At 41.9% G+C, this 13,622-nt stretch overlaps 2 protein-coding genes across 2 annotated transcripts in view; both read left to right on the plus strand.

Moving 5' to 3' along the window:
- Nucleotides 1-9,377, plus strand: part of LOC141147361 (signal-regulatory protein beta-1-like) — a 94,179-nt gene extending 84,802 nt beyond the window's left edge. Inside the window, exon 6 of the mRNA XM_073634599.1 lies at nt 9,043-9,377. Coding sequence (XP_073490700.1) covers nt 9,043-9,377 — 335 coding nt within the window. The remainder of the gene's footprint in view (nt 1-9,042) is intronic.
- Nucleotides 1-13,622, plus strand: part of LOC141147985 (uncharacterized) — a 691,676-nt gene that overhangs the window by 594,502 nt on the left and 83,552 nt on the right. The gene's annotated exons all lie outside the window — the stretch shown is intronic.

The following is a 13,622-nucleotide window of genomic DNA, read 5'->3' on the forward strand; positions in this document are numbered from 1 at the left end:
CACTCATGTCTTCGATGTATACAGAGGAAGACCTTGCCTCAGAAAGCTGCCCCAATGGGCCATTTGGAGAGCCAAGGACCAATGGAGCTGGTCTGTATAGATTTCCTGTGTGTGTAATCTGACTTAAGTGGAAAAGGGAACATTCTAATAGTTACTTATCACTTTACTCGTTATGCTCAAGCATTCCCTACAACAGGCCTCTACAGTGGCGAAAGTTTTGGTAGAGAAGTTCTTTGTCCATTATGGTCTACCACAACAAATTCATTTTGATCAAGGGAGAGACTTCGAAAGTACCCTGATTCAACAGCTGTTGGATCTTTTAGGTATTAGGATATCTAGAACCAGTCCATACCATCCACAAGGTGATCCTCAGCCGGAGAGATTTAACCGGACTCTTCTAAATATGTTGGGAACCCTGACATCTGAGAAAAAAACACATTGGAGCAGGCACATCACTGCACTAGTGCATGCATATAACAGTACAAAATGTGATGCAGCAGGATATTCCCCCTACCGGCTAATGTTTGGAAGAGAAGCTGGACTACCGGTGGACTTGTCTTTTGGAACCAGCCTGGATCATACCTCAGTAACTTCTCACAGAGGATATGTGGATAGGTTGAAGGAGAGTCTGAAAACTGCTTATGATAAGGCTCAAGTCACATCAGATCGCAGAGGGCACAGAAACAAAAAGAACTTTGATCTCAAAGTATGGGTTCAACCTGGTGACTGAGTCTTGTTAAGGAATTTGGGGATCCCAGGTAAACACAAACTGGCTGATCGCTGGAAATCACAACCATATATTGTGTGCAAGAAACTTCCAGGACTTCCAGTATATGAAATTAGGCCAGAAGGAAGTTCTGGGCCAATAAAGACTTGGCACCGTAATCACCTCCTGCCTCTCACGGAAGCCGTCAAGATTGTTACACAGGAGGAGATACCATCCACCTCTGCTGTTGTACACAGACCAGTGACCAGACTTAGGCCTGAACCCGCTGCTACTGAAAAAGAGCAAGAGGAGATGGAGATAAATTGGCTGTGGCCATCTGAGGTATCAGAATCTGAAGTGGACTTTTCATTCCAAGCAGGGGGAGAAGATGGTGGAATTCTTAGACCAGAAGCTCCTGAATTTATACCCAAAAATGGGTTGAGAGAAGATCCAGAAGAGTCTCAAGTTGTTCCACCAGAAATAACTTTAGGAGATCTAAGTGCTGATGCTGAGACACAAGAAAAGGATGGGGTTGAGGAACAAGCCAACTTGCCTGAAACGCCAAAAGCACAAAGGACCAAAAGAGTTTTCCGTCCCACAAAGAGGCTAACGTATGAGACGTTGGGCGAGTGTTCTGAAGGAACTAACTTTACTGCCAGAATAAACTCTGAAAGGTCTGATACTCTTGCTTTTGACTCAGAGAACCAAAACCCTGTCTCAACCCACTGACACATCTGTACATGACATTGGAGTATCGGCTGTGAGTGTACAGGACAGCTCCCCATCATGTCAAAATTGGTGGGAAACTCCCCTGCCGGTTTTGTGTAACCGTATAGAATCAAAAATGTGTTACAGAAACAAAATCTTACTTCTCTTTGGGGACCAAAGAGTTCAAGCAGGGGGAGTGTGTAGCCGGACACATTTTTGATGTATAATGTAATGTTATGTTATATCTTATCATCTGGCGCCATCTAGCAGCCAAAATATAAAAGGACAGCATCTTTAATTCTTTTATTGTATTCAAGTTGACATGGAAGTGTTTTGTTTGTTTACATCTGGACATTACCTTGACCTACCCACAATGCACATAATTCCCATCAACCTCAGGGAACAGAACTGCATTGTGGGAAGATTATAAAAAGGCTGGGAGCATCCATCTTAGGTCTCTTGGACACGCATGGCCAGCCTGGGAGGATCTGTGTGAGGTTTTCAGCACAGAGCGGTCTACCTCCATGGATCAGCGATCCGAGCAGCAGTATTGTGACATCCCAGAGAGTTGGACTGACGGTGAGGCAAGACTGGGAAGGAGCCAGAGGAGCCCGTCGTAGTCTCCTGGGAGTTCCGGAGTGTTTCAGTGTGTGGAGCGGAGCATCGCAGCAGCCGGAGACAGAACCCTGTGCATCAGAACGGAATCTTCTGACAACACTAAAGGGAAGTGCAGCGCTAAAAAATGAGTGATAAATGACATTGATTCCTATCATACAATGTAGGTACATAAATCCAGAAGATATATATTAACATAATTAGTAAGTATACATTGTGATCATAACTTTCAAATAATATTGTGTGACACACTATTAAAATGAGTCCGTGAAAAAATCCTTAAAGATATGTATATATCCGACACCAAGAAGTGTAGAAAGGCAATGTAGTGTTGATAGAAGGTCCACCACTGTTTTTATAAAGGGGGGCTTACCGGAACGATTGGATACAGATGAGTTTACACAACACACAACTATTTTTGGTTTGATAATAAATTTTATTTATAGCACAAAGGCATAGCAATGGGGGCTAAATTTGCCCCCAGCCTTGCTAATCTTTTTATGGCCAAATGGGAGGAGGATGTCGTCTATTCTGAGCACAGACCCTGCTTGGTCTTTTGGGCCAGATATATAGACGACATCCTCCTCCTATGGGATGGCCCCCCGAATCTCTCGAAGAATTCTTCTCAGTACTTAATAGTAATGACAGGGGAATTTATTTGACCCTTGAATACAGCTCAACCAAGGTGCGTTTTTTGGATCTGGACATAGAGATCAGTTCTCGACAGTTCAGTTTCAAAACTCATTTCAAGACAACTGATCGTAAAAGTTTCATACCTATCGATAGTTGCCATCATAGGTCCTGGCTTAAATCAGTTCCCCCGCAGCCAGTTCCTAAGGCTGAGGAGGAATTGCACTACCATCGATACATTCCAAGTATAGGCATTGTCTTTGAAACAAAAGTTCGTGGATAAAGGGTATGATCCAGCCCCTCTTGAATCAGAAATACAATACGTTACACAAATAGATAGGAGATCATTACTGATCCCTAAAACCTCCCATTCCCCCAATGATACTTACAAATATTCCATGATGACCTCTTTCTCGACCCAACATAGAGATATCAGAACGATCATGGAACGTCATTGGGGGGTATTGAGAAGTGACCGTGTATTGTGCAATATTTTGCATGAAAGACCCAAAGTCATTTACAGAGGGGCCCCTTCAATACAGAGTAAGGTTGCTCCAAATATAATCGATCCCCCTAGACGCCCCCCTTTTTTTCATGAACTAGTTGGATATTTTCCATGCAAGAAGTGTACTGTGTGCCATTATAACATCAGTGGAAGACACAAAACTTTAGAATTTCGGTCTAATGTAACCAACAAAACTTATCCGATTAAAATGTTTTGCACATGTGCAACAAGGTACGTCGTGTACCTCATCACCTGCCCGTGTGGGAAACACTATGTGGGTCATACCACTAGGGCGTTTTCGACCCGGGTCGGTGAACATGTAGCAAAAATCATAGGGGGAGATACCAAACATACTGTCCCCAGACATTACAGACAGCATCACAATCGAGATCCTTCTGGATCACAATTCCTTATTATCGACAGATACGTCCCTCCTTGGCGTGGAGGGGCTTTAACCCGTGGCGTATCCCAACTAGAGACGTACTGGATATATGAAATCCAGTCCCATACGCCATTGGGGCTCAATATCGAGTGGGACATTAACGCCTTCATCAATCAATCTTAAATTATTATGCCTTCTTTTGTTCTGTCCTTCCCTTCAGTACTATTATAGAATTCTAATGCTTTGTCAAGATGTTATGTATCAGTCACCTATACAATTGATTTCTGTTACCCTCGACCCCTATGTGGGACCATGGCTCCTCATCGGTTTATTTTTTTCCCTTCTTTATGAATATATTGGTTGATTAACACCTTTCTACAGGTATCGTTTTTATTATGGTATATCAATATACACATTCTGCGTTCAGGCTATAAAGGATAGAGCTTGAATGTACAAATTCATGTTACATACCTGTATGCAAGGGCGAGACTTAATTTTAATAATTTTTTTGATTTTATATAGTTTATTTGTAGTGTGCGCCCACCTTTCGTTATGTGACGATGTTTTTCTTTTTTGTTACGTACGTAAGCTTCATCTACACTCCGCATCAATACATATAACTAACGTTATATGGCATACTTTTACTTCCTCCTTTGGCGCGTTTCATCCTCCATCCGGAGCGAGGCTTGAAACACAGCGCTGTGACGTCATGACACTTTCTTGTCTGGCGCCGCGCTATTGGTCTACGTTGATTGGTTCGGACGTATGCTCTCGGAGCGAGGTTTGGAGCGTGAGATGTTGCTATGGCTTTAAAGCTTTTTATGCAGTATCACGCTATGTGCTCTCACATTTTTTCCACATATTCTTTGGATATCTGATTGGATTTGCCCTTCTTGCGATATACATTCCTTACAAGTATCCTGGTCACCTTGATAAGTTCCTTCAAATATCTTCAAGGATCTTCACTTTTACAAGCCTGATTGACACAGTGGGTGTATACCCATCTGTGTCCAATCGTTCCGGTAAGCCCCCCATTTATAAAAACAGTGGTGGACCTTCTATCAACACTACATTGCCTTTCTACACTTCTTGGTGTCGGATATAGACATATCTTTAAGGATTTTTTCACGGACTCATTTTAATAGTGTGTCACACAATATTATTTGAAAGTTATGATCACAATGTATACTTACTAATTATGTTAATATATATCTTCTGGATTTATGTACCTACATTGTATGATAGGAATCAATGTCATTTATCACTCATTTTTTAGCGCTGCACTTCCCTTTACACTATATTATTTACAGGTTTAGATCACTTACTTGTGCTAGCTACTCACGTTTTCATGACAGCGCGATATTCACATTTTACTTCTGACAACACTGTCCTGGTTGGGTGAGAGGGCTGTTGCCCAAAAGTTCCTTGATACACTTATATACATCCGTTTACACAAGACAGAGTTGCTGGGACCCATAGTCCCACACACAGAGTAAAGAGGATTTAGTACTGAGTACCTGGTATCAAAGTTAGTCATAGTGCGGCTGCACCAGAACATTGCTTTCATATTTCAGTCTACTTTGATCAGGAATCATTAACCCTTGGATTACAAATCTACTTTGTTTTTGCTAGCAGAAGAAAAGAAGAAAAAGAAGGACTGTTTAGTAAAATACAAGGCCTTGTGTCCTTTTACTATATTGGGGTAGTGTGATACTAAATGAGGGAGCTCTCTGATTGTTGTACTACACTTTATCAAGTTAGTCTTTGATTGAGTATAGTAATAAAGCGCGCAGGAAATAGGATAGTGCTCATAGTGAGACAAATTCAAAGGGGAATATTCAAAGGGGAAATAAAGCAGAGTACAGGCCCAAATAAATCAGCAGCTCCTTCGGGGGTCAGTGCTACACTTATATATAAGCATATTTCATCCAAACGTATTTGACACTTGCTATTTCTACATGCATAAATTGCCTTGTAGTCAGAAAGTTTGGTCCCTGTGCATCTGGACCTAGAGCATGGTCTATTAGCACTGTAGTTACAGCATTACTTCTAAAGTTGGTGGTGTACAAGAGTGGATATAAATCTGGCACCTTAGCAATGTCAAATAAGCTGTTCTATCTATGACTATGCTTTGGAAAATATGTGCAGACATCCCACTTATCTCCCTGTATAGCTGACATCCGCTTTTCCTTCTCTCTCTCCAGCTATACAGGGAGATCGGTGATCACTGCTGTCCCTCCTGATGCACCGATCACCCCCGACTGTTCCCTGTATCCTCCTCCTCCAGCCCCCCTCCGTGTCCTTCTCCCCCGTTCTTCTACGGTTCCCTCCTTGTCCTTCAGCTCCCCCCTTCTTTTCCGGCTCCCTGTCCTCCTCCTCTGCCCCCTCTCATCCCCCACAGGTTTCTCACCTCTCCTCTCCTGCCAGATGTGGGGATTTATCAGGATGGCGAGCGGAGGAAGGGACCGGTCATTTACCGGCCCCTGCCTTTTCTGAATTGGACACAGTGAGCGAGATCTCTCCTCTGTCCTGTGAAAACTGAGCAGAGTAACCTGTGTGTTTCCTCTTCTCAGCCGCTGTTTCCTCTCTATTCATCTTCAATGCTGAGAAAGGGACTGGGAAATCAATGTCCTCAGCCTCTTTCCCTGTCTCAAAGAGGAGATGTCTGTTTATATTTTAAAAAAAAATGAAATTGTAAACAAAAATTATAAATAATTAAATCATAAAATGTGGAATGAAAGGCAGCAGGAAGATGTGATTTATCTGTATGTGGTTTTCTGATCAGCATAGCCTCGCCCTGTCAGAGCATATATCATCCTAGGGAGGGCTGTAAAATCACACATCAGCAGGACTGCTCAACCTAAACACATATGTTTGATGCTCCTAGCAGGCAGCCATATTTCTGCTCCACTTCACCTGGATGCAATCTCCACTGAGGCACTTTAGGCTCCAGGCTCGGGCCTCTCCTCAGCCCAACATATCCTCCTCAGACAGCAGGCCTGGGGGGTAAGAGACAAAGTGGCACACAACCCCTCGGGCAGAACCTGGGAGGCAAGAGAGCTTTCAAAAGGTTCCCCCAAATATTTCTACCTCTCAGTGATTTTCCAGGGAGATAAAATATTCATGTGTCTGGTTATTGGATATCCTCAGACTACTGCCAGAGACACTCACCAGCAGAAAATAGGAGCAAACAATAACCAAACCTTAGAAGTATATCAGCAGAAAGCAGAACATATAACCCAGCTTAGACTGATTACAGACCAGTAGAACTTAAAGTGGTTTTATAGCCTGAAGGTTTTTTACCTTCATGCAATTTAATGCATGAAGGTAAAAACCTTCAGTGTGCAGTTCCCCCCCTTATACTCACTTGAAATCAGATCTTGATCCAGCGTTGTGCTTGAGAGCAGAAGATCTCCCTGGTCTCTCCCTCCTCATTGGCTGAGACACAGCAGTGAATGGCTCTCTTTGCTGTCAATCACAGCCAGTAAGGAGGGAGCAGAGTTGAGCCACGTTCTGTGTCTCCCATAGACAGAGAGGTGGCTTGGGAGCGAGCATGCGTGAGTTCCCTCAGAGCGAGCAGCTTGTTCTGGGGGCACTCAGCAGGGAGGGAGGGGCCTGGAGTGCCAGCAGGAGAACTGAGAAGAAAGGGGACCAGGGCTGCTCTGTGCAAAACCATTGTTTGTTATTTAAAAAAAATAAAGGAACCTTTGCAATCACTTTAGCCGCTTCCCAACCAGCTGCCGTCATTATAAGGCGGCAGGTCGGCACGTTCCCGCGAGCCATCGTAGCTGTACATCGGCCCTTTAAGCGGGGATAGCAGGTGCGCGCCTTGGGGATATTTAGTATAGCAAAAAGTACAAAATATAGTTTTTTTTTCAAAATTGTCGTTCTTTTTTTGTTTATAGCGCAAAAAAAAACATTGAGATGATCAAATACCACCTCTATTTGTGAAAAAAAAAAAGGACATCAATTTTGTTTGGGTACAACATCGTACGACCGTGAAATTGTCAGGTAAAGCGACGCAGTGCCGTAATGCAAAAAATGGCCTGGTCATTAAGCAGGCAAATCTTCCAGGGCTGAAGTGGTTAAAGAGTGACCCCTGCTTAGGGCAAGGTAGCTACATACAGTATATACAATAATACCTGACAAAACTAGTTTATAAATGTATACACTTTAATACAAACATAATAACCACTTCAGCCCTGGAAGGATTTACCCCCTTAATGAGCAGGTCATTTTCTGTGATATGGCACTGCATTAATTTTACTGACAATTGCGCAGTTGTGCGACGTTGTACCCAAACAAAATTGATGTCCTTTTTTCCCCCACAAATAGCTTTCTTTTGTTGGTATTTGATTACCTCTGTGTTTTTTTTTTTTTATGCGCTATAAACAAAAAGAGAGCGACAATTTAAAAAGAAAACTAAATGTTTTACTTTTTGCTATAATACATATCTCCCCCCAAAAAATGTAAAAAAAAAACCAAACAAATGTATTCATCAGTTTAGGCCAATATGTATTCTGCTACATATTTTTGTTAAAAAATCTCAATAGGCGTATATTGATTGGTTTGCGCAAAAGTTATAGTGTCAACAAAATAGGGGATAGATTTAGGGACATTATATTTTTTTAATTGTATTTATTGGTAATGGCGGCAATCTGCATTTTTTAGTGGGACTGCGACATTGAGCCAGTGACACAAATACAGTGATCAGTTCTAAAAAAAATGCACTGATTACTGTATAAATGACACTAGCAGGGAAGGGGTTAACACTAGGGGGCGATCAAAGGGGGTAACTGTGTTCCCTCAGTGTGTGTTATAACTGTGTGGGGGATGGGCTCACTGGGACAACACAGAGATTGGCTGTTCCTGATTACTAGGAACAGCCAATCTCAATTTTGTCCCCTGTCAGAATGGGGATCCGCCTTGTTTACATAGGCAGATCCCCGTTCTGCCTCTCTGTGGAGTGACATCAAGTCCTCCAGACCTGCACGCACGCTCCTCTGGCGTGCGGCGGTGCGCGCCCACAGTATCTCATGCACGAAAAGATGTACAGGTACGTTCGCACAGCCAGGCCACCCTGCCGCTGTATATGTGCAGTAGGCGGTTCGGAAGTGGTTAAAATTGATTTGATAAAAATCCACAATGGTTTTATTTTCAACCAAATCTGACTGAAAAAAAAGTCAACTGAGTCAGTTGTGCAAACATTAGTGGACATCATATTATCATTCCTTCCTGATATCCAAATTTGGGAGACATTTATTCTCCATACACGGGGTGAGTTCCATCCAACTACGTCTTAACCCTTTTCTAAAAGATTACTGTCATGCATCTGGACATCTTGATTTTAGCGTGTGTTACTGATTCCTTATTACCAAATGTGCTTTACTAAAAGTTTAGTTTCTTAAAATATTGGTGTTTCTATCACATAACTGTAAATGAACACTTTCTCTGTGTCTGTGAAATATATTAAGAATTTTCTGTTTGGTGTTACAGGCTTTCCAAAGGTGAGGGATATCACTCGCTCCCCAGGCGGTATTTTCAGCTTAGATGTTCATCATTTTTACCCAGAAGCAATTACTATATCCTGGGAGGTGATCCAACCACCATCAAGCACAGAGCCCCGTCCCATAGCCTCTACCATTCTAATGCATCGCAACCAAGATGGAACCTTCAATGCCACCAGCACTTGTGAAAGCCTCAGAGGGGAGATCCGGGAGGATGAGCCTTATATTGTGCGAGCTTCAGTGATACACAAAAAACTGAAATACCCGTCACATAGAGAATGGAAAAGTGATGATAAAGATAATAGAGGTAACAACATTCACTAAGGCATGGAATTTGTAATTTTTTTAATTTACAGGAAAAACTATGTTTTTTATGTATAAAACAAGTGGTCTAGCATGTAAAGCTTCATTAAGTCTCTTTTATGAAGTTGTATGAAGTGTGCTGTATGTGCAGCAACAGTATGTAATGATAGGAGTTGCAGATACAATTACTCAGACCTTAATTCAAATAATATCAGGTAACCCAACAACTGCCAGACAAACCTCAGATTATTATTATACAGGATTTATATAGTGCCAAAAGTTTTCACATAACTTTAAAAAATGAAGGGAGATGGCGCAGTTACAATACAGTTTAAGACAAGAGGGATCAGAGGGCTCTGCTCATTAGAGCTTACAATCTAAAAGATGACAAAAATGATCATAACAGTCGGCACTTCACGTCACGCAGGTTCTAGATAAAGCTACTTTAACATGGAAACAGAAGAATGATGAAATACATCAAGTCTGCCCATTTTTAAATTCATTTTTGTCTGAGGCTTGACCTATGGTTATCTCAAGACACGCACTTCCTGTATGGTTGACTGACTCACTACCTCTGCTGGGATTCTGATGCAACACTTTCCACTACTCTTTCTGCAACTCATTAATTTTGAACATTAAAGTGTTACTAAACCCACAACAGTAAAATCAGTCTGTATATGCAGTAAAGCATGCTTGTTATACTCACTGTGGAACCTAAGGGGTTAATCCTCTGCATTGTGTAAAAAGGCTGTTTGATCCTGTCTTCTCTGATCCTCCCCTTCTTCCACTGTCCCCAATCCATCTGCTGATAGTACAGAGCCCCAGGAGGCATTCTGCACAGTTTGGTGTGTATTGCTAGAGAGTTTTTTTTTTGAAGAGTGGAAGTTATCAGCACAGGACCAACCAGCACTGTCCAGACAGAGGGTCAGGGGTCATGTAGCCTCATAGGACAATCATAGGAGAATGAAAACTCCTCCTACAAGCTTTAACCAAACACTGATAGAAGTCATAAGACTGCTATATACTGCTGATTAGGGATGAGCCCGATGTTTGAGTCGAACATAATTTCACTCGAACATTGGGTGATCGCCGAATTTAGAACATTATGGGGCGTTCGCAGCAAATTCGAGCGCCGCAGAATTCCCCATAATGCACTGCGAGATCGCAGTGCATTGACGTCTTATGACTGGCCAAAGCATGCACCTGACCTGCATGCTTTGGCCAATCACAGCACGCATTGCTGAGAGAGCCATAACTGGCCAAAGGCATGGTGCCTTTGGCCAATCATGACTCATGGGGTCCATGCCCCACTCTATACAAGGCTGCTGTTTACACAGCGGCTGTATATAGTGTAATTAATATATATATATATATATATATATATATATATATATATATATATATATACACTGCATTTAGTGTAGATTAGATATTCAGCGTAGAATCTATATTTAGGGAGTGTAGTATATATAATATAGTGTATTGAAGTGGTTAAGGGGAACCCTGTTCCAAAATTAAAAAGAAAATGGTGTGGGGTCCCCCCAAAATCCATACCAGGCCCTTCAAGTCTGGTATGGATTTTGGGGGGAACCCCACGCCATTTTCTTTTTTGTTATCAATTACCATCCACTTTGCCTCCCTACAATCAGCACAAATAAAAACTCAAGTGTGCTACTTTAGTGCTACGTTTGTGCTGTTTTGTGCTGTAAAAATGTACATTTGTGCTGCTTTTATTTTTACGATATTAGCAATTGTTTTTTCCAGACTATGACATCACCCAGCCCTCCTACAACAGCCAAAGGACATGAAACTGGGCTGGTTTGTTAGTGCTACTACGTTTGTGCTGGTTTGTGCTGTCTATATTCCGTTCTTTCTTTTATGGTTTTTGCGTTATTGATGATTTATTAAAGGTCACTCAGCCCCCCTACAACACCCAAAAGACACAAAACTGGTCTCGTTGGTTAGTGCTACATTTGTGCTGCTAAAATTTTTATTTGTTCTGTTATGGTTTTTAAGTTTTTTTTTTTTTTATCAAACCCCACCCACTTTGCCCTCTACAATCAGTACAAATAAAAACTCAAGTGTGTTTCTTCAGTGCTACGTTTGTGCTGTTTTGTGCCGTAAAAATTTACATTTGTGCTGCTTTTATTTTTACAATATTAGCAATTGTTTTATCCATGACATTACCCAGCCCCCCTACAACAGCCAAAGGACACGAAGCAAAAATGATAAAAGATAGAATGGAGATTTAAATGGCACAAACCAGCACAAACACAGCACTAACCAACCAGCCCAGTTTCGTGTCCTTTGGCTGTTATAGGAGGGCTGGGTGATGTCATAGTCTGGAAAAAAAACATTGATAATATCTTAAAAATAAATTCAGCACAAATGTAATTTTTTACAGCACAAAACAGCAAAGACGTAGCACTAAAGAAACACACTTGAGATTTTGTTTGTGCTGATTGTAGGGGCCAAAGTGAGAGGGGATTGATTAAAAAAACTGTTATAACTTAAAAACCATAACAGCAAAATGAAAATTTTAGCAGCACAAACGTAGCACTAACCAACTAGACCAGTTTAGTGTCTTTTGGATGTTGTAGAGGGGCTGAATGACCTTTGGTGACCTTTAATAAATCATGAATAATGCAAAAATGATAAAAGATAGAATGGAAATGTAAACAGCACAAACGTAGCACTAACCAACGAGACCAGTTTTGTGTCTTTTGGATGTTGTAGGGGGGCTGGGTCACCTTTGGTAGCCATTAATAAATCATTAATAACGGCACAAACCGGGGTTTGTGGGTGATGTCATAGTCTGGAAAAAAACAATTGCTGATATCATAAAAATAAAAGCAGCAAAAATGTAAATTTTTACGGCACAAAACAGCACAAACATAGCACTAAAGAAACACACTTGAGTTTTTATTTGTGTTGATTGTAGGAGGGCAAAGTGGATGGGGATTGATTAAAAAAAAAAACTGTTATAACATAAAAACCATAACAGCACAAATAAAAATTTAGCAGCACAAACCAGCACAAACATAGCACTAACCAACGAGACCAGTTTTGTGTCTTTTGGCTGTTGTAGGGGAGCTGAGCAACCATTAGTGACCTTTAATAAATCATGAATAAGGCTACTTTCACACTGAAGCGTTGCGGGCACTGGCGGTAAAGCGGCGCTATATTTAGCGGTGCTTTACCGTAGTTTTAGCGGCAATATTCTGCCACTAGCTGGGCATTTTTAACCCCCGCTAGCGGCCAAAAAAGGGTTAAAACCACCCCTCAAAGCACCGCTGCAGCGGCGCTTTGCAGGCGGGTTTGGGTCGCTCTCCCATTGTTTTCAATGGGGAGGGGCTTTTTAGGAGCGGTAAATACACTGCTCCTACAACGCTCCAAAGATGCGGTTTGCAGGACTTTTTAGACAGCCCTGCAAGCGCACCGCTCCAGTGTGAAAGCCCTCGGGCATTCACATTGGATTGCATTGAGCGGCTCTTTCAGGGCGCTTTGCAGACGCTATTATTAGCACTTTAAAAGGGGTGTGAAAGGGGCCTAACGCAAAAACAATAAATGATAGAATGGAAATTGAAACAGCATAAACGTAGCACTATCCAACCAGCCCGGTTTCGTGTCATTTGGCTGTTGTAGGGGGCTGAGTAATGTCATAGTCTGAAAAAAACAATTGCTAATATCCTAAAAATAAAAGCAGCACAAATGTAAATTTTTATGGCACAAAACAGCACAAACGTAGCACTAAAGAAACACACTTGAGTTTTTATTTGTGCTGATTGTAGGGGGACCAGCTTTGCTGAGCTCCAAAGTGTGGAGTGCTGTGGTATATAGAATGTACAGCACTATGTGGAGACCAGAGTGGTGTGAAGCAAAAGCTGTACAGCAGATTGGAGTGGCGTAGAAATTCGACTATAGTACACACTAGGGGTTATTTACGAAAGGTAAATCCACTTTGCACTACAAGTGCAAACTACAAGTGCAAAGTGCACTTGAAATTGCAATGAAAGTGCACTTGGAGGTGCAGTCGCTGTAAATCTGAGGGGTAGATCTGAAATGAGGGGAAGCTCTGCTGATTTTACCATCCAATCATGTGCAAGCTAAAATGCTGTTTTTTATTCTCCTTGCATGTCCCCCTTGGATCTGCAGCGACAGCACTTCCAAGACAACAGCACAAACCAGCACAAACGCGGCACTAACCAGCCTGGTTTTGTGTCATTTGGCTGTTGTAGGGGGGCTGGGTGATGTCATAGTCTGAAA

This window comes from Aquarana catesbeiana, linkage group LG06, assembly GCF_042186555.1.
Source record: "Aquarana catesbeiana isolate 2022-GZ linkage group LG06, ASM4218655v1, whole genome shotgun sequence".
Taxonomy (NCBI): Eukaryota; Metazoa; Chordata; class Amphibia; order Anura; family Ranidae; genus Aquarana; species Aquarana catesbeiana.